This window comes from Lepisosteus oculatus, chromosome 3, assembly GCF_040954835.1.
Source record: "Lepisosteus oculatus isolate fLepOcu1 chromosome 3, fLepOcu1.hap2, whole genome shotgun sequence".
Lineage (NCBI taxonomy): Eukaryota > Metazoa > Chordata > Actinopteri > Semionotiformes > Lepisosteidae > Lepisosteus > Lepisosteus oculatus.
Window position 1 is genome coordinate 5,116,738 of NC_090698.1, and position 21,582 is coordinate 5,138,319.

At 47.2% G+C, this 21,582-nt stretch overlaps 2 protein-coding genes across 2 annotated transcripts; both read left to right on the forward strand.

The window, feature by feature from the left end:
* Positions 1-2,947: 2,947 nt before the first annotated feature.
* On the forward strand, positions 2,948-5,534 carry LOC102691068 (nanos homolog 1-like). Its single transcript, XM_015340956.2, has one exon. The coding sequence runs from the start codon at positions 4,281-4,283 to the stop codon at positions 4,722-4,724; it is 444 nt and encodes a 147-aa protein (XP_015196442.2). The 5' UTR covers positions 2,948-4,280; the 3' UTR covers positions 4,725-5,534.
* Positions 5,535-6,070: 536 nt separating this feature from the next.
* On the forward strand, positions 6,071-20,015 carry coq8b (coenzyme Q8B). Its single transcript, XM_006627632.3, has 15 exons — positions 6,071-6,269; positions 8,283-8,469; positions 9,039-9,341; positions 9,720-9,786; positions 10,750-10,827; positions 11,127-11,246; positions 11,965-12,050; positions 12,645-12,785; positions 13,219-13,300; positions 14,311-14,404; positions 15,252-15,393; positions 16,481-16,588; positions 17,499-17,564; positions 18,497-18,583; positions 18,776-20,015. The coding sequence occupies exons 2-15, from the start codon at positions 8,293-8,295 to the stop codon at positions 19,061-19,063; spliced, it is 1,839 nt and encodes a 612-aa protein (XP_006627695.2). The 5' UTR covers positions 6,071-6,269; positions 8,283-8,292; the 3' UTR covers positions 19,064-20,015.
* The last annotated feature ends 1,567 nt before the right edge of the window (positions 20,016-21,582 follow it).

A 21,582-nucleotide genomic window follows, 5' to 3' on the forward strand; every position in this document is an offset into this window, starting at 1 on the left:
TAAACGCAAACTCCACCGCTGCACCTTCACCAGGGCAAACAGAGGAACAAACTTGCAGAACTGTTACTCTCGCGCCGGTAACAGAGCGCTTGAACTCGGCAGACGGGGTCACTGGAGGTCAAACTCGCCGTGCATGGTCACGTGATCACCGGTAAACAAGGCGCTATATCTCGGGACACAAACAGTACTTTCAACGGCACAAACCGGCACAAACGATTGAGGTGGGTTTCATCGATTGTGCCGTCTGTAGGGGGGCCAGCTTCACGGAGCTCATCTTCAGGTGTCACACCTGGAGTGATCTGGCTGTATCAGGTAGAGAGTGAGTTGAGCTGAGCTGCATTTGATCTGTCCCAGTAGCTGCGCTTTTCAAAGAGTGATTTTGATTGAAAGTAAATGTTCTGTGTTAAAGATCTAGAGGTCAAACCACCAGTTGCCTTTCTGCTTTCCTGCATTGGTGTTGATTAGACAGTGGTGGATGCCTGGTGTGCTGTATATCTTACTCAAAGTGCCAGGTGCAGGGAGCCACCCCAGGTTACATTACAGACACACTCTACTGCATTTGACACTAAGCCTGTAAAGGATCAAGCACAACAAGGCCCCTCAAACCTGTGGTTTTCAATGTGTGCAACATAGGGAGCAATGTGGAACATGTCTTCTAGATGTAAATACTGTAACGCTTACGGCTGACAGGCACTGTGTAAGAGCCGGCGTACCAGAGCAGGTGACGTCACCGCCCTTCCCTGTGATAGCAGGACTACAGCTACTGGGCTGTAGGGAGATCTCTCTTTAGCTCACGGGGCTAGGTCCCTCTTGAGTGACGTGGGAGTCCTGGGTTCGAGCCCCCGACGGTGGGGGGCTGACCTAATGCAGCAAGGGTGCCCGCCTGAGCCCCCGTTGTGTTACAATACATTAATTTACATCTGTGAAAACTGTTACAGAACCCACCTCCTCTTTTTCAAATAGCAAAGGTACTGGAAGTGGAACTACAGGACTTAAGACAGCAATGTGGCTTGTGCCTAGTCAGTACGGAGGTGGCCCACGGGCCCAGTAAGGTGACTGGAGATAGAACGATCTTAAAAATAGTGCTGCGTATCGGGCGAGTTTGAACGGGTTTTGGGGAGAAAGGAGTGCAGATAGTTGATTTTAATGCTGGGGTATTCAGTGCGGATGAGGTAATCCTCCTGTGCGTTTCCTGGCATTAACTGGATAAACAGAATTTTTTTTTTTGCATCCTGTGTTTTATTGGTGGTATTTTTCCATGGTTTAAAACTGAAAACAAGAAGTTTATTATCTGAGCATATTTTAAAGATAGTATATTATCCTCGTTGTACTATAACCTTATGTATACATTTATTTTAGAAAATAGTTTTTTTTTACATTAAGAAGTGAGCTTAGCAGTCGTATCTTCCTGCAGCTACAGCAGGTGTGAGCCTGGCCAGTACCTGGAGGGGAGACCTCCTGGAAAAGCTGAGGCTGCTGCTGGAAGAGGTGTTAGTGGGACCAGCAGGGGGCGCTCACCCTGTGGTCTGTGTGGGTCCTAATATAGTGGCAGGGACAGTGTAGTGGGTGCCATCTTTTGGATGAGGCGTTAAACTGAGGTCCTGACTGTCAGTGGTCATTAAAGATCCCCGGGCATTTCTCGATAAGAGTAGGGAGTTATCCCAGTGTCCGGGCCAAATTTCCCCCTTCAACCTTTACTGTGGCCATCACATTGTCCCCGTGTATGATTGGCTTGCACTTGCCCTGCGATGGACTGGCGCCCCCTCCAGGGCGTACCCTGCCTTGCGCCCGTTGCATGCCGGTAGGCTCCGGCTTCCGTATGGTATAAAGCCGTTTGGCAAATGACATGACATGATTAAGAAGTCGGCTAAAATCGTGAGTACACGGAGTCTGCAGTAGCAAAACATTTCTTAATACGCGACTTGCGAGGGATGTCAGACAACTGTCTTTGCCTAGAGTACAAAATATATATTTCAAGATAAATGTGGTTTAACTGAATTATTTCACATCGCTTTTCGGGTTTTAACATTAAATATCTAATCGATTTAAAAAAAAAACATTCAGATATAATTTCTAAATTGTATCTGTATTTCCCACATACATTTAGGACATTGAGTTTGGGAGCTAAATTTCAGAAACAAAACTACAGAATTTACAAAAACAAATGCTATAAAATTAAAGAGAGACGGCAGTCGTTACGGGCCATAAATATCGTTTCAATCAATTCAGCGAAGCGTTTGTGAATTTCTCCTCATTGCCTAAATACCGCATCCGTGACGCTCTGAAGAATGTAACTCGGTAGGAAAAGAGCCACCTTCGTCTGTACGATAGGTCTGCCCATACTTAGTCTTCCAACTATATCATCGAAAGTAGTCACTTTCAAAGCTCAATTTTGTCGAGATTTAAAACACGATTGCAAGCGAAGACTGTTGTATCGTCGCTTTCAGCCTATACCTGCTTGAACGCCTACAGCGCGCCAGTCGCACGGTCTTCAGAACAAAAACACAGATTTGAACCCAAGACACAGTGCTCACATGTTTCGAATGAGTAAAAAAAAAACAATGACTAATTTTAAACAGGTTTGTAGCCTTACGTGAAGTTGGTAAAAATAGAATGAGCACAGGTGATGTTCGAGGAGTGGCGCAGATTTGAATTTAAGAAGACTGCGGCGACAATGAAGCGACCGAGGCCGTTTATAAAAATAGTTGCCTGTTTCTTGGGAGGTGATTGTAGGAAAGAGGGAAATCCAGATCTGTCTCCACAAGCAATTATAATAATAATAATAATAATAATAATAATAATAAAGTTGTTTATTGTTAAATTCTTCCGGGCATTTTAAACGATTGTGTATTATAATAAGCTTATTACATGAAACCGAGGAAGTTTTATCTTCAGAATTATGAGCAATTTCAATTCATGAGTCACGGTATCAGATGGTTAACTCAAGTCATTTTCCCTCTGCCTGTTTCAGGAAAGAGTTTCATATAGAACAGACCCTGGCAAATCCACACATTTCTGCCTCTGTTCTCATCTCCCCACAAAGCGCTCGTCACGGGGAAGGTGCCCCAGTATCCAGACCTCCTTCCACACTGTGCCGCAGGTCAGCATCCCGGGACGTGTTGATCCAGTGGGACGGGGGACGGCCCCTTGTAGGGGGGGGGCGGCCCTGGCTTGGGCTGTGAGGTCTGTGGAGGTCAGGCCACCAGGTGGCACTGCTGTTGTCACGACGGGCTTGAGAGGCTCCTAGCAGCGCACACACTGCACCCCAGCTGCAGGAGACCTCCTCCTGCAGACCTTGAAATAACACAAAGTCACAAAGTCTGGCTAGACCCAGGCAGGTGGCTGGGGAAAAGTAACAGATTCTGAACTTTGGCCGCAGGTGCAAGTCGTTTATTGTGGGCAACTGCTCCACCTTTTTTTTTTTCCCCTCTGGGTTTGACCCCAGCCTTGGGCATCCGTCTGGTGGGAGTCTGCATTTCCCCGTGTCCTCCCTGTTCACAGCTCCGCTGGAAGTGTGCGGTCTAGACAGTCTGGGGTGCTTTATCCTCTCGCCCCGTGCGCTGAGCTGTCTCAGCAGACACTCCCAGAGGCCGGGTGCTCGTCTGGAGAACCCCCCGTCCCCGTCCTCGGCCCAACTCAGGCTTCTCCCCGCTACCTGCCTGTGGGGTAAAAAGCGAGAAAGGCAATCCTGATCAGAATGCAGACTGGGACTGCTTTACCTCCTGCTAAAAACCTACCAGACGACCAGCAAATCCACTGAAACCTGCCCTTAGAAAGTCTGAGGCACCTCACCGCCTGTCACAGATTCACTCAGGGTGTAGCCAGTGCCTGATGACACTGCGTACGCCCCGAGTGCTTCATCATAGGCACTCTTGTGTCTTTATACAGCAGATCCAATGAAAAAACAAAGGCTGGAGCTCTGGTACTGTACATTGTTTTCTACAAGGTGAATGTCGAATGCCATTTCCAGAGATAACAGGTGGTTATTAAAACATGCATTAAATGACAGTCCGGCAGAATTTTTCTCCATCAGTTATCTACATGAATTACAAATAACCTTGTCTGTTATTCGTGTTTACGTGTCAGACATCTGCAGGTGTGACACTTTATCACCTCATTTGGTGTTGTAGCATTAGAAGCTCAAAATAACGTTATTTAGCTGTCGTACACTTACGCTGTCGAAAAGATACAAACATTCTTGAGACAGTCTTGCATTTGCTCAGCGCCCCAGCCTATAAAAAGCCTCGCGATAGACTGCGACGAGTCAGTGACCACTGGACATGGAGCCTCAGAGCGGCGCCACCAACTTCAACCCCTGGCGCGACTACCTGCAGCTGAAAAGCACGCTCCTGCAGGAAGCGCCGGGGTCCCGCGCTTCCTCGGCCCGCTCGGCGGCGGGGGCAGGCTGGCACGAGCTGGCACCGCCGGGCCTCAGCGCCAAGCCTCGCGGCCCCGGAACCGCTTCCACTTCCGCTTCCGGTCCCGGTCCCGGTCCCAAGCAGACTTCGAACGGCGTCGGCTGCACCTTCTGCAGGAAAAACGAAGAGGCGCCGGCGGTGTACACCTCGCACCTCCTGAAGAGGAAGGACGGGACGGTCTCCTGCCCGATTCTGAGGAAGTACACGTGTCCGCTGTGCGGGGCGACCGGCGACCGGGCGCATACAGTCAACTACTGCCCACGGCGCGGTGTACCGAGCGCCACCGGCACGGCAGCCCCGCGCTGAGCCTCGCGCTGAGCCCGATTCGGGACCGGAAGCGCGTGTAACGCGTCACCTCAAGACCTGTGAAGGTGTGTCCTGCGAGGTTCACTGACGTCTTCGATAATTATATTATTCGACAAAAAATCACCTTAACACGAAAGACCCGTGTGTTTATGTTTCGATGTGTTTTCCTTTCGATTTGTTTACCAGTGTTTTGTAAAATTGTTTCTTTTTCACCGTGATTGTCTGTAGTACTCGCACCATGTCTGAAAGGATATTGCTATTTGTATATGCTTTTGTATCGAGAAGCTTTTTGTTTCTGATTTAACAAATCAATGTAACTAATGGGATTCGAAAGGTTTATCTGAAGGTTTTTGAATATTCCTTGTAAAGTTCTTTATCAAGACATTTATTCCTGATAAACGTATTTATTTCTTATAAAGACATTTAAGATGTCTTTATGAAAATTTAGTTGTATGGTCCTTTCCAATGTTTTGAATGTCCATTTTTTGCCCCGAACCTTTTGAAACATATTTATTAGAGAATTATTTTATTGTGTACATTTGAGTTTTATTTCATTTTCAGGCTACCCACAATATGTTGAAATATTAATAATCAATATTATTTACAACCTACAATTGCAGTGCTAGATTTTTCCAGTGCACATAAGATTCAAAGATTGATTTCTTGATTGCAGCACACATTGTGATACTTTAACTTGTTCGTATCAAAGTGTTGAGTAAAATTACACTTGACCTACAATCTGTGAAGTTAGTGAAGTAACAGATCTCGCTGTATAAAAATACTAAAACCCCATTAAAAAGAGTTACATAATTAAGGTTAAGGTCTCGTCTTTTCTGCTTTGAAATAATGTGTCCGAAGTTTAAATGATTGTTTTAATAAGTTGAACAGTACATCAGAAAAACGTAATTTTTAGCACTTCTCTTTGCGCGTCCAGCCTGGTCTCAAAACCTGTCCAAGTATTGGCAAAAATGCAAACTTTCAGTGATTAAGGAGATTTGTGTTGTCTATTACGCTCCGTTTATAATGTTTTACAAGCTACACTTGAGTACAGTTCTGCATCCGCTATTTTGCAAACGTGATTTTCATACACTCGTTTTAAAAACCCTATTCCATTAGTCTGTACTGAGCTCGTGTTGATATCGATTACGCAACCAATATGCACCGCCCCCTCTCGACAACGATAGGCTATTATCCATCCTTCTCATTGGTTCTGCAGATCTGCCAATCACCTCCTTAATACCATGACAACGAGAGGCAAGCTCGTTGTACCGCGACATGTTAGTCATCCCTCTTCCGGTGTATCTCTATTGGCTGAAAGCAGCATCCATCCACTCTGTTAAGGCGGAACCGCTCTGAAGGCGCTGTTTCCGGTATGGTGGTATTGCAAAACGCTGGTGGTCATAACTGAAGGGCAAGAGTGTGAATTTGTAATGGATTGTTTTTGAAGTAGTACACCTACATTAAAGTCGGCTTTCAAATTACAGAAGAAAAAGTAGCTACCGATTTTTCTATTTCAAGTTGAAGCGCAGGAATTCACCAAATTTGGTAAGTTATGAGTACCGTAATATTTGACATTACAGACAAGTTGTTCAGCTACTCCAGTGGTTCTTAACCTTTACTGCAGTCTGCACCCCTCGGGGTCTCAACATGTTCTCGCACCCCCGCAGACGTCTTTTGTGTTTTCGATGTTTTACTTTCTAAAAAAAATGACATTTCTTGCACTCCTGTTTATGAACTGCTGGTATATCCATTAAGCTGTGGCGTTTTAGTTACGCTCTTGTCATGCGTGCGAAGAGGCGAGCTGGTAGAAGTGTTGGGTTTCTGAATTGAAAACCGCTCGGTGGAGTGAACAGGGAGGACAGTTTTTCAGAACCTGTTAGCAACGTGCAAGATTAGACTGACATTAGCTAGCGGGGCAGTGGTGATTGATATTTGACTGGGACGTGCTGTACATCATTTTCCTCTGTGTTTATTGGGTAATCGGGGAACGTTAAAGACAGGCAGGGTACACACCAGCTGCGGTGTACGTGTAGTGTACTACATGTGCTAGCCTCAAGCCTGTTACAGAGCTTACATAACCGGATATTTTCCAGTTGTCTAGTTCCAGACAAGTCGAACATATGAAAGATTACAAATGAGAGCACGATTCTAACTCATCCGGTTTGCTAATTTGATCAGACGGATCTCAACATGTGCATCAGGAGCTGGGCGGCTTGTTTATGTAAGGGAGTAGGCTTCTCTTGTAGAAATGTGTTCATATCGCAACAAATGTCATTGAAACCAATTTGTTGGAATTTTCATGCTTCTCTGTATCTTTTTAGAATTCAATTTATTGTTGTAGATAGTGGCAGTCCAGCTGTTTTCTGAACGACCATGTGACTGGTAGTGTCATGTGAGGATAAATTATATAAATTGTGCTTTATTCAATACCTGAAACTGCTGTTGTTTTTCTTACTAATTTATTCCGCTGATGCTTTTTATCCAAGATGACTATAGCACCCCTTTATGCAGCTGGCTGTTTTACTGGAGCTTCTCAGGTGCTCAGATCATCTGGCTCACGGGTACAGCAGCAGACGCTCTCCTGGGATTTGAACCCACAACCTTCCAGTTACAAGCCCAGAAGCCCGACTGCAGCTCCATGCTGTGGCCCACCCAGGGTGCTCCACGGAGCCTTGCTTTTCAAAGGGCTCCCGTTGACCAAGATCTGGGCAGCACAGGGCGGCACTGTTGATGCGATGCCAGTCCAAGGCGGAATCTGAAATAAAAATAATGTTGGTGTGTAGTCTGAATGATTAAAGGCAGAACTGCAGGTCACACGTGCTCCTTGGCTCGCGGCACGTACACTGTGTTCCAAGTGTTGATTACACACGCTACTAGTCTTGGATCAACTTCCGGTTGATCTCCGACTCCCAGTCTAAAACCCCCGCCTGATACTAAGGGTGCTGTCCAGTCTGTGGCTCCGAGGGCACTTCTCACAACAGCAGTGATGCGAACGTCAGCGCTTGGGTCCGAATCCCAGGCTGGGCTGCGAGGGTGCACGATGACCTGTCCCCAGTTTTCTGTGCACGAGAATGTTCTTATTCCCCACCTCCCAGAGAGACAGAGGTGTGACCCCAGTGTTGTGTTTCCTTGATGGGCTTTGTTAGCCTGCAGTCCTCATGCTACCTTTATCTAGGGAAAATAATAATAATCCTTACACTTATATAGTGCTTTTCTGGACACTCCCCTCCACCACCCCCAGTGTGTACCCCCACCTGGATGATGAGAGGGCAGCCAGAGTGCACCAGTACTCTCCCCACACACCAGCTCTTGGTGGGGAGGAGAGCAGAATGATGAAGCCAGTTCATAGAGGGGGATTATTAGGAGGCCATGACTGGTAAGGGCCAATGGGAAATCTGGCCAGGATGTAGGGGTAAGACCCCTACTCTTTTCAAGAAACGCCCTGGGATTGTTAATGACCACAGAGAGTCAGGACCTCGGTTTTACGTCTCATCCAAGGGATGGCAACATTTTACAGTATAGTGTCCTGAACTGGGGTCGCTGTGTTCTGTGACGCAGGGGCCTGACGATGTGGGGAGAGGCGAAGCAGGTGCTCTGCGGCGTGGGCCGGGTGGGCGCGGCCTTCGCCGAGACCCAGGCCGAGCAGCTCTGGCTCCTGGCCAGCAACAGCAGCCTCACCGCTGGGCTGAAGAGAGTGCAGAACTGCGCGGAGGACGGCCTGCGCAGCCTGCTGGCGGCCAGAGAGGTAAGCACAGCCCAGCACGTAAACAGGGACGCAGTTCAAACTGAGTATTCCTCTGTCCTGTCCTCTTTTCGGTCAGCATGGGGCAGGCTGAGTTTTCTTCAGGGCTTAGTTTTCACATGACAGCCTTCCTTAAAGATCAGGCAAGTTGGGCTGAATGGCCTCTCATCTGTGAACCACTCCTCACGCTTTGGGACAACTCAGTGGCGTGTGCATTTTGAAGCACTTTAAATTAACGGGGCTTCGAGTGTCAGGTGTGACGGGGAATGTTCTGGTCACTCTTGTTTTGTGTCCAATTGTTCCCCTTTCAGTAGGTAGTACCCTGAAGGGAAAGAAAGCACACATCCAAAAATCGTGGAGGTGCTGTCCACAGAAATGCAACTGAGACACTTACAATCTGCACTCCAAAATATCTTTTGTTTTACAATACTGACTGTTTATTTCTGTATATAAAACAGAGTGTGCACCCAGCAGACTCTACTTTTTATAGTGCCCCAGTCTGAAACAGAACTGTAGATGTGCTGTTTTGGTAAAGTGCTGACGTCTCCTTGCTCTGCTCTTCCCCACCCCAGACAGGGAGAGTGGATTTCCCAGAAGCCTCCGGGTGGGGGGAGGAAGAGGAGCTGGCCAAGTGGGCGGTGGGCTCTGAGATGGCCCCCGAGGTCGAAGGGCCCGAGCCCCAGAGCTCTCCCCTGCAGCGGCCGGCTTCCCAGCACCTCTCCCAGCAGGCGGCCGGCCTGGGAGGACCGGGTCAGACTCGGCACCTCCACCAGGACTCGGCGCTGGGCCGACTGACCGCCGAAGACATCAGGAAAGCCAGGGAGGCCAAGCGGCCAATGGAGAGAGGCGGCTCTTCAAAACCGGCTCGGCAGAAAGTGAGGAGCTGCACCCGAGGGGACCCTAAAGGCCTGTTGCTTACTGGGGGGGGGGGGCTGCCCTGGTTCTGAATATCACAGGACATAGCTGAGCTGTATCAGTGCCGTGTGTTCCTGTGCAGTCAGCTTTGGGAATCTGTTTTATTAGGAAGTAATTAGCATGGGAATTTAGGCTCATAGAAGTAATAGAGGCATTTACAGAAATTCAGGAAAGCAAGATCCAGAAAGAAGCCCTTTAACCAACATCTTGAAAATCTCTTTTCTAAGTACATGTAATTCTGGATCAACATTTTTTCATTTTTCTGTTTTTGTTTTCTCATTTTTTAAATTGAAAAATACCCCCTGGCTTTGACGGCCCTGTTCTCCGATCTTTCTCAGCTGAGCGACCGAGCCAAGGAGAGGAGCGTCCCTGCGACGAGATTCAGTCGGCTCGCTAACTTTGGGGGTAGGTGCACAATGCGGGGTCCCACAGAAACTACAGTCCAAAGGAGTGGCTGTTGCACTCTGTAACATGTTTTCTGAGATTTTTCATATTTTTCAATACTCCGTGCATTAGGGAAAAAAAAAACATTCACATCTCTGACAGATAAAATTGTTGCTGCGCAACATGTGGGCAAAAGTATATCTTCACTTCCACCACCATCTCAGATACACTCACTTTCCACGATATTGGGAACATACTGTCAAATGCATAAGCTTCCTGGCTTCCTGGAAAGTACAGTTCAATCCAAGTAATTATCCCTCACAAACCGAGGGCTTAAAATCCTTCATGTTGTAGAACCCATGCTCGCATCCTGTTCAGACTGTTCTTGAAACCACTGCATTTCTCATACAGTTGGGATTCATAATATTTTAGTTATGATGTAATCTGAAATCGCACTAAGGCTCTCGAGTCGTATCTGGCCCAGTAGTGGTAGACTAATGACTAATGTGTAGCCACCATAAAGAAGCTGTTGAGCACAGCATTTTTTTTTAACAGTGGGGGGGTTCCTAAAATTTTGGCCAGTGCACCTAGTTCTGGAGTAAATCATTGTCCAGGGAGTGGAATTGCCTACATTATATCCTGAGAAGAAGATCCTAGAAAGCAGGATTAAAAGACCTTGGATGATCAGCTCTAGGAGTGTTGACTGGAGCACCTTCCAGTGTTCCCCAGCACAACCTCACAGGGATTGTGAACTCGGCTTGCTTTGTTGGAGCCATAGGCTACATTTTTATCTTTCTTTTTTGCGGACTTGGGGTCACGAGGTTATGATATTCTAAAGAACCGTATACCTGCTATATAAATGCAGATGGAACATTGCCTGGAAAAGGATGCCTTTTGATTTAAATGCACTAGGTGGCGCTGCTTTGCAATAAGTGATTTTGTTTGCCCAGCAGTCGTGTTGTTTTTCCACTTTCCCACACGTAGGCCTGGCTGTCGCCCTGGGTCTTGGTGCAATAGCTGAGGTCACCAAGCAGTCTCTGGGAGGGAAGCAGACACAGGCCAGTAAGTAGCCACCCGAGAGAAAGTGAAGAAAAAACAGAGAGTGTAGCGCTTTGCGAAATGAAGAAATCAAAACGAGGAGAGATTGGATAAGTGGTCTAAATTTAAAAAATGCCACATGATTGGCTCATAAAACTACAGTTGTGCTTGATTGGTGGAACTTTTTGATTGTTTCCCAGACACTTGCCTGTGGCCTAACACGTGCCAGTGTTAATGCAGAGCACATGCAGGGATGGCTAGATAAAGTTACATGGGGTGGGTTTGCTTGTCTTATAACGGTGCAATATGTTCTGTCCCTCGAGATGGCCGGGCTCTCCTGGACTCGCCCTTCCTGTCCGAATCCAACGCCGAAAGAATTGTGGACACGCTGTGCAAAGTTCGGGGAGCCGCGCTGAAAATCGGACAGATGCTCAGCATTCAAGGTACTGTGTTCGTGGCACTAATTAGTTAATTGAACCAGGCGCTTGCGTGTATGAGAGCTTTGCTCTCTTTGGTTTGTGAGCCTGTGCAGTTGTGATCTTGTATAAGGTGTCATCTCTCTTATCACCCATTTGCCGTGGGATGCTGTCACATCATGTGTTTAGCAGTGGGGAGAGTGTGAACATTAAAAGCAGCTGGAAGGGGGTGGGTGGGTGTTGCTGGATCTCCGAGTTTCTCCTCTGAATTTAAGCTCTCTGTGAGCGGCTTTGTTTTAGCCACTTAGCTAGTGATTTCTTCAAATAAGAAGCTTTCGATTTCACTTGAAATAAAGACTCCAACACCCTGTTGCTCTCAATGACCATTTCTGTTGTATTTAATTCAATAAATGCATCAAAGCTTTTACAAGTGCATGATTTAAGGGTACCTTTTGAGACCTTTTAAGTGCTTCAGGAGCCAAAGTTGGTCACCATTTTAGCTTTTTAAATCTTCTATTACTCAACCTGAATAATGGAGCAATGCTGATATGTTTTCAGACAAGGTACAGTGTTAGATGTTTCCATACAATCCACCAAGTAGATCTATTGTGCGTTTTTGTGAACTCGTGTGAAAAAGATCTAACAAACGCAGGCGTCGCTCTCCAGCAACATGAAGCAGAACATGAGTCTGTCCGTGAATGAGCTTTTCAGAAGACGCTGTCTTTTTTTCATCCTTATTGTCCAGACAGCAGTTTCATCAACCCGCAGCTCCAGAAGATTTTTGAGAGGGTCAGGCAGAGCGCAGACTTCATGCCAGCCTGGCAAATGACGGTAAGATTTCTGATTTTAGTACATTTGGGAGGTGAAATCTGTTTGATGTCATTCTAATCATTATCCTCACAGTATACACGTACAAAGACTCCAGAGGTCTCCAGGCCAGCTCCAGTGAGGCCAGCAGAGCAAAGACTGTTGGGTTTGAGCTCCTTCCTTGACTGCTGAAAAGCATGATCAGATCCCAATACACACGGAGTACAGCACTGTGCTAGTTTTTGTGCTCTCTCTCCAATACTGGTCTCTGTGCACTCTGTGCAAACGCTGTGTAATTTCACAAAGAGTTTTGATAAACGAAAAGCCAGAATCCCCTCAAAAGTTCCTATTGGATGGAGAAATAAAAGAAAAAAAACATTTTGGACATCTGTTCTTTCTTTCTAGGTGTCATTGTATGATCCTGGAATATGCCGATGAAAGTTCAGTCGCTGCGGTTTACCAACAGTCATACTAAAAGGCTCTTTTAAGAGGAACATAATATTTTGTCTGTGAGTCTTATTAAAGTGTCTGTCTGTGCTTGCTGCTGCACGCGAGAGCCGTGTTGGGGGCTGCTTCCGAGTGGCCAGGCTCTGATGTCGTCTGTCCCTCCATCTGCAGAAGGTACTGCAAGAGGAGCTCGGTGCCGACTGGCGGGACAGGTTGGCGTCCTTCGAGGAGAAGCCCTTTGCTGCCGCCTCCATCGGTCAGGTGCACCTCGGGGTGCTGAAGGACGGCAGGGAGGTGGCCATGAAAATCCAGGTGAGAGCGGGGAAGGAACAGTATCCTACTGCATAGAAACTCTCAGGGTATGAAAAGCGCCCTGCTCTTACTGGCCTTGTATCCGTGAATGCCAGAGGAGGCCCAGGTTTGGTCTTAATTCAGACCCGTGGTAACCATGTAAAAGTAAAGTGCTTACTCGATCCTAGAGGCTCTGCATGCTAGAGCTTATCCCAGTGTTTGCAAGCGGTGCCAAGTCTGGCCATCACAGGGTTTTTACCCCCCTCATTGGTACCGATACCAGTTGGCACAGCTTGGCAAACTGCAACAGCTGGGAGTGGAGCACCTTAGTTGAGCCCACAGCCTTTGAGCTGTGAGTCCAGAGCCCTGACCACAGCTCCGCTCTGTCCCGACGTGAGATCATTGATGCCCTGACTGAGTGGCACTGCCACCTCTGGTTTTGTCTCCTGCGTAGTATCCTGGAATAGCGCAGAGCATTCGCAGCGACGTCAACAACCTGCTGTCCGTGTTGAAGATGAGCGTGGCTCTGCCTCAAGGTGATGTGCATTTATGTTGGTTTAAAAAAAAAAAAATGGGAACCTCCAATTCCCTTAAAGACTGAGCTTCTGTACCTACCGAGGATAGAGAGAGAGCACGCTACACACGTGATCCCAGAACACGCCCGTTTGTTAGAGACATTTGCCTTCCGATGCGCTGCACGTGCCACATGCAGTGACGCACCGGAGAGCGAGTCTGTTGCTGGCACTGCTGGGATCACTGGAAGCCTGCAGGTGTCCTGGCCAGTTACAGGAATTGCTGCCTTAGCAAACGTTGAGAAGACTGGTCCGCTTACCCCTGGAGTCACAGCACGGGGCTGGCGGGGTACATGTCAGTACAAGTCAGCCACTGCCATGACTCGGGCTCGACTCAAGTGAGAGCCTTTACTTGGGGGAGTCCCTTTGGCTCTGTTTGTTTTCTGTTGTTTATAGTACTAGGTGCAATGTGTGGTCTGGGGGGTCTGCCAGATTTTCTGTTTTGTGCTGTGAGCTGTCAGACCGAGCTAATATTTTTAAATTTGCACCTTTGGATTGTTTTCAGCTTCTTAACTGTTCATTTTTCCATGATTGGGAGTGTATTGTCAAACTAACTAGGCTGAAAGTGCGGAAGGATCCTGTGGAAGGCAGGCATCTGTAATTTTATAGATCCACGTGTCTTACAGCAGGTGGAGCAGCGATTTGCAAGCAGTGCTTCACCCGTCGTTCATTCTGAGCACTTGGCCAGAGGTGTTTAATCCTGATCTTGGGGAGCTGCTCCGTCTTCAGATCTTCTAAGTTTCTTTAAATACCAAAGGCCTGGAGAAGTTGTTGAATTGGACCAAATGAGCCACGAATTAGCTTTTTTAGGTCATTAAAATCTGCAGACACATCGGCCCTCCAGGACCTGATCTGCACTCCCCTCTTTGGCCACAGCAGTCCAGTCTCCGGAGACCAGCTGGAGACCAGGGTGCTTGGAGTTGTTCTTCCTCGTTGTTGTAAGTCTGCCTCATGTTGTCAATTTGTCCCCTCAGGCTTGTTTGCGGAAAGCAGCATCGAGGTCCTTCAGAGGGAGCTGGAGTGGGAGTGCGATTACAGGAGGGAGGCCAAGTGTGCCAAACGCTTCAGGTACTGGGCAGCGCTGCACCCCCGGACAGGCACAGCCCATGCTGTCATGCTGTCATGCAGTCATGCTGTGTGCTTTAGACCTACGGCAAGCCGACAGGGTCCTAAATTGTGCTGCTTCACGTGTAACAGTTTCTCTTTTACACATAACCATCTTAGTCATTTGTAATATAATTCATAAATATGCATTACATTTGTCTTTTTTGGCTTGTGATGTGTTCGTCCGGTCAGTTTTTGAGTTAAGTTCCGTGTGTGCGGTAATGGCAGTAAGCTCATCACTAGCTTTAAGGAGTTAAAGCAGTTGACTCGGCTAATCAAGTCACCCGCATTTGTAACATTTTAACATCGTCAGACCCAAAGGTGTGATCATGCCGAATGTTTCTGCTAGGCCAGGGAAGCCGGGGATCTGTTATTGATGCGTGTAAAAAAAATATTGCTTTCGAGCGATTAGCTTGATATTATTTTTGTGCCGTTTTTACAGCAAACAGTTTCGTGCGTCCTGGGAAAAATATTGCACTTGAAGAACTTTTTTTTTTTTTTCGTGGAAAGTCCCTCATCATTTCCATTTAAAAATCATGATTTTGGTTTAACTGCTCATCATTTGTTTCCGAATGTCTTTTAAACGTATGGACACATGGCGCTGAAACGGTTTGTTGTAGACCTGTGGTGCACTGTCGTTCTTGCAGCTGTGCCCGTATGGTGCAGGACGACTGTGCACAGACTGCTGATGTGCTGGAGTCTTGATGCAGAGATCCGCTGTGCACTGCAAATCTGGGTTCCTTGTGTCGGTTGTTGTCAGCGTGTGGCGATGTCCTCCAGACTGACGAGCTTTGTTCTGCCGTGATGTCAGGGAGCTTCTAGATGGAGACCCCTTCTTCACAGTGCCGGCAGTGGTGGACGATCTGTCCACCGAGAGAGTCTTGTGCATGGAGCTGGTGTCAGGGGTGCCGCTGGATCGCTGCATAGACCTGGAACAGGAGACCCGCAACCAGGTATGACCCCCCCCAGCTGTAGTCCAGCACATCTTCAGGTCTCTTTAGGTCTCCAGTTCCAGTTAAACTGCTGCACTTCAGTTAATAATTAGATCCCTTTGGCAGTTAACAGATTATCCTCTTAAAAGAGGATGGAAACTGTTGTCCTCCAAGATTGATTTGGTCTTAGTCCTGGGGTTCTTGCCAAACGTCATATAGTGTATTGTTGGGGCTATTTGAAGATGTAAGCCTGCTTGTTCTGGATTGTCCTAAAAATTCCAGCCAGTATGTCTGCAGGAGATGAACCGCCTTACTGAACCTTTGTTGATTTTAATTTTCCCTCTTTTCCGGCCTGTGCAGAGTTCATATCGGGTCTGCCTTGATTAAATCTGGGACTTGGTGGCAGCTGGTCACAGCGCCATTGATTTGGTGACTAGCTGCTGGCTTCTGTAACGCACAGAAATGCGAGGAGGCCAAGTGAGGTTACTCGAAAAGGCTACGCCATTATCTCCAAGCGGACATCTTGAATTTGTGCTGGATGAATTAGCATCCTGTGGGCGGATTGGTTTTATTGAATTTCGGTTAGATCTGTCAGGGCATTGCAACGCATCTCTGTCCGCTGTTCCACTTGCTGTTGCAGGTGTCCCTAGAACGTCACCAGGTCTAGTCATCTCATTGGGGTTGGAGTGCTAATGGGGTTAAAGTGCAGGTGACAGGACGATGAAAAGCATTGAGTCAACTGGTTACAGTGTACATCCAAGCCCAACAGTCCGATCACTGATCATGAAAGAGTCAGACTGATCTGGCTTGGAGGTGCAGATATCAGCTCAAGTTGGGAAATAAAAGTAGACGACTTGAGAGACCTCTGTTTCAGAAGTCATTTTTTTCTCCTGATCAGATGCAGGATAGATAATAGGAAGTGAGTTTTTTTTTCTTCTTCCAGACAGTTAAAAATCATTGACTACAAGGGTGAAAAATTCAGGTTCTAATTGTGAAGTTTTTAACGCAGGACATGTAAAAATTCCCAATGTTGCTTCTTTGTGGTGTCGTTTTTTCACTCGGCAAAATTTGCCTTCTGCCAATTTTAGTTTATTTTTTCCCCCCCAAGATCTGTTCCAACATTCTGCACCTGTGTCTCCGGGAACTGTTTGAGTTTCGCTTCATGCAAACTGACCCCAACTGGTCCAACTTCTTCTACGATGCAGAGCAGAACAAGGTTAGTCCTTGACTGTTCTGTTCTCCCAAGTCTGCACCTTCCGCCATGCATTGCATAACACCCTAGTGATTTCTGCTTTCTGTGCAAAAGCTGACCCCAGAGGTCAGAGGCCAAGGGTTAGAGTTCAGCATGTGACCTGTGATGTTTGGTGACTTGACGGGTCCAGATTACTCTCTCAGATTACAAATGCAGTAACGCATTGCTCACAAATAGATTCTTGCTTCTGCTCAGAGGAGACCTGGTATGAGGTTTGGTCATTTTGAAAGACTGAGCAGGTTCAGATGTTGATTCAGTCTGGGCCTAGACCATGAGCGATCCAAGTGTAGTGAGATGTAAGTCACCCTGTATGGTATTCAGTGATATTCAGTGTTCAATCAAGGTGACGTTTCACTGGTCACATTTTCAACACTTAAATTCCAACCAGGCATGATAACAACCGGAAGCATCTTACAGCATGAAATGCAAATGAAGAGGGGCAGAATCTTAATGTATAGGAAGAAGAAGAGATAAAAATACCTTTTGAAACTGGTCATGTAGCACCTAAACAATCTTTACTGTTGGTATTGACCCACATGTAGCAACATCCCTTGCAGAACATCAGTGCAAGCTGTTGAAACCATTATTTCACATTATATACTATTATATGCATACCCTTATGAAGGAATGCACAGGGGCCACTTTCTCTGAGTAGCACCAAACGTTTCTCTCTTAGCAGGGGGCTGGACCCATGGTGTGATTAGGATGACCTCTGAAACGTTTGGGAAAGTAGTCGGTTTCACTTAAAATTTGGTCTTCTGACCTCTTTTTATGAAAGGCCAGTACTTCACAGACCCTTTTGGTCTTTATTCCATTGCTATCAAATACTTACGCCTCGCTGATCCTTGCTGTTTCATTCCGGTGGTTTTTCCAGGTCTCCCTCTTAGATTTTGGAGCATGCCGGGATTATAGCCAGGAATTCACCGACGACTACATCGAGGTAGGTGTACCCATCATGAAACCAACAGCTGGGCAGGAACAAGTTGGACCAGCGCTTGAGATGATAAGATAGAGAAGATCACTTTATTGGCCAAATACAGTTTCTTGCATTAGGAATTAGTCTTTTCGCAGACCCCAGCTTGCTCTCCATGAGACACACAGACAGGGAGAGAGAAGCTTGGGGTCAGAGAGCAGGGTCAGCCATTGTACAGCGCCCCTGGAGCAGTTGGGGTTAAGGGTCTTGCTCAGGGGCCCAATGGAGTAGGATTCCTCTGCCGGCCATGGGATACTTCTCTGGATAAAGGATAAAGGACTTCTCTGGTCAGCGGGTTCCCATTTTAACACCTGACTTCTAAAGTGACTTATTGTTAGTGAGATATTGAATTTGCTGGTATTCTAATGAAATGTAAAACCTAAATTCCTGTAATGAACTGTAGCAGATAAAGGAAATGAGGATTGGAGCTGAATAGAAGTATGCAGTCAGCTTACGTAAAACAGTGAGACAGTCGGAGTGGATTTCATTCCTTCTCTGTAAGACGCCAAATCTTGTAAGAGGTTCACTATTTTAATCTAGTGGAGGAAGTTTTAGCAGAGCCTCAGAGAGTATTATTCTCTTTATTTCTTTTGCAGATGCGGTCTGATTATTAACAGGAGTAGCTGAGCCAGAGTGAAAAGCACATGTTGTAGAAATAACGTGTATCAGAAGAAGTAGTCAGATACAAGTGTGTTATGCTGTTGAAGTCTCTGTACTTCCGATGGATCCCTGTAGCTTCTAGAGTGACTTTTTTTTTTGTGGTACTGCAACAAGACCTAAGATTCCAGGATTTTCGGGGCTCTGTGAAGTGGGGGTACCAGGTGGACTCCTGGGGACCTGCAGGCATTTGGGAGCTGTGAAACATGTCCCCTCTGAGCCCTGTCCCTTTCTCTTACAAGGTGGTGCATGCTGCCTCTGTAGGGGACAGGCAGAGGGTCCTCCAAAAATCCAAGGACTTGAAATTCCTCACTGGCTTTGAAACCAAGGTGGGTGGCTTTTTCCTTCCTCCTCCTCCTCCTCCCTGGGACAGATCCAGCCAGTCTCCTGTTGTACAACCCGGTCAGGAAAACTGAGCAGGCATTGGAGACTCCTCTTGGCTGTTTGTACCGCACTCGCCCGTTACCCTTGCGGGGCAGTGCCCCCGCAGTGGGTCTCAGACCGCTTGTTGTCCTCCCCAGGCCATGCAGGAGGCCCACGTGGACGCGGTGATGATTCTGGGGGAAGCCTTCGCCTCCCCAGAGCCCTTCGACTTCAGCACCCAGAGCACCACGCAGCGCATCCAGAGCCTGGTCCCCGTGATGCTGCGGCACCGGCTGACGCCCCCGCCGGAGGAGACCTACTCCCTGCACCGCAAGATGGCGGGCTCCTTCCTGATGTGCTCAAAGCTGGGCGCCGTCATCCCCTGCTGGGAGATGTTTCGCTCCATCTACAGCGCGTACGCTGCAGGCCGGAGGTCAAGGTCCTAGAGGGACCGGGGGCTTGTAATCCCTCCTGCGCCTGGAACCGGACCTTCGGACCTTAGTGATCCAGCTGGGGGTGGGGAGTGTGGGGGCGATGGATGGGCTCGGGTATCAAGCTCTCGGAAGAAGGACACACAATGGCAGGCAACGCCTGCTCAAAAGATGCCAGGCTGGGGCTTGGATCCTGGAGGCTGCTGGTTCAAGTTGTGTGTGAAACTCCAGGTCTGTGTGGAGTGGGCTCTGTCTGGAGGTATTTTAGTGGATCTGAGGTCTGCCGCACACTAGTACCCTCTTGCTGGTGTACGAGCCCAGGATGCCAAGAGTAACTCTGATGTGACTCTGTCCTCTGCCGTTTGCCCCAAAGCATGCTGCTTGTGCACCAGGGTTCAGTACGGCAAAGACAAGGAGTTGTCCAGTTTGCTGTAGTCCACATCTCTGACCTCTGTCTAAAACTGCTGATTGTTTCCGTGGAATTTATTGTAACAGTGCCGTAATATTTCTGCTGTATTTGTTACCATGCTTTTAAAGATGTAGCAGCATTTTCTACGTCCCACTTGGCTCTGTACTTAAAACTGGCAATTGCTTTCTCTTTTCAGGTCCATTGTTAGCCTTGACCTGACATTTCTGGTCCAAAGATCACCTTTTTGCTGAATTTTAAACATTCTTAGCCAAGTTTCTGAATGATCTTCATTCCCTGTTTTCAAGGGGTGCTGGACAGGGTGAATTCAGCTGTGAGCACTTCTTGATTTTTGCCAGAAATCTGGTGAAGAAGGAGGTTGAGGTTAGCCCTCTGACTTCTAATCAGCCACATGAAGTAATTTTTTCAGGATACCCAGAACTCTGGTGCCGTGCTGGAAAACATTTCATGTTGTGTAGCCCGATGTCATTCTTCGGTGAGAACGCCCCAGTGCATTGAAGTCTCACTCGCTACACATGGAATAAATATCTTAATAATGAAGCTGGCTGCTCTCACCTTGGCCTTGGCTGTTATTCTGATTGTTTTTTTTCAATGGATTTCATCGGTTGCTATATCTGCTCATTCCCTAAATACTTGTCCTTCTTGCTTTCAAGGTAGCAAGAAGGACAAGTATGAAGGTATTATCGGATGTTATCGGCTGCACAGACAGCCCCTGTCTGGTCCCATTTGGTTGGCAGGAGATGGGTGTTGTGCCTTGTTGCTGTGGAGAGTGTACTGTCGTGCTGTGTACGGTGCACTTTCTGCTAGCCACCTTTGCAGGAAGGAGGCTTTTGGCAGCAGATGGATTGAGTTTGCCAGTTTTTACAGACCATTCGGAACACATCAGAAACACTGGTGATTTTACAGTATTGTTTTTTTTTTGCAGTTTTAGAGGAGAATAAATACTAGACGCACAGAAGAAGATGCAAGAAGGGTTATTAGATTATTTATAGAAAGTTGATATTCCCAGTGTGCAGTGGAGACAAAGAAGGGGGGTGGGGGTACAAGGGCATTTGAAAAGTGGGGTGTGGGATAGTGACTGCACCTGTACTGGCCCTGCTGGGATCAGGTGCCATAGACTGTACACAACAGCAGTTTTCTCTCCTGAATAGCCAGGCAGCTTCAGCAGTGGACTTGCTCAGCAAGAGATTTATTTTTCAGTTCAACGTGACAGTTTTGCACTTGCTGGAGTACTGAACTCCCAGCTCTTAAGAGAGACGGACATGGCGTTTGAAGTCTCTACTAAATCAGAAAAATGCAGGAGGCAATAATGAGACCCTGTAATTGCAAGTATTGACCACCTGTGACTGGTGTTTCAAAGAGTTGTTTTTGCTTTGCCTTACAACATGCACTGAAGACATATTTACTGTATTGTTCATTTTGTATAGGTTTCTTGGAAAAAGGAGTATATAACTAAGAAATAACAGAAGGGTCTGGTTTTTCAACTTTTAATACATTTTTACTTATTTTATTTAGTTCAACGCAGCATAATCAGTCACTTTCGCTATTCTGTATATTAATATCATCTGTATTTTTGCCTATTGTTGTCCTGATTTCAGAGGCAACTTCAAAAACCACTTCTGGTCCAGCCTGGGGACGGATTGAAAACCGCATACGGACTCTGGTAGGTGTGGAGTGGTGTTGAGGCCCGCTCAGCCTTCTCGGTGACAGAGGGGAGGCGAGCCGAAATTGATCTCGGTGCTCCTAAGCCTAGAAAGCACAGAGACTGTAGGAGTCTGGAATCAGCCCTCTGGCTTTGACAGCGGAACCCACAGAATCCTGGAAGACATGCTGGAATTCTTTGATGTTTAAGGTTCAAGCTGCCTATCGAGCCCAATGGGCAGAGCAGTGTCCTCTGGTTCGCAACCTGAAATCTTAGGTCAGATTGTTAATTGGGCGTAAATAACTGGCTGTTTTCTCACTGTGATTTGATGTTTAATGTGATGCAGTGGCGTACTGGTCCGTGAAGATGGAGGCCATTAATAACTGTGCAAGGGGGCACACGGTCAGTAACGCTCTCACCCTGTGGCACAGTGCAGAGAAACGGGGTGGTCATGAGTCATTTACC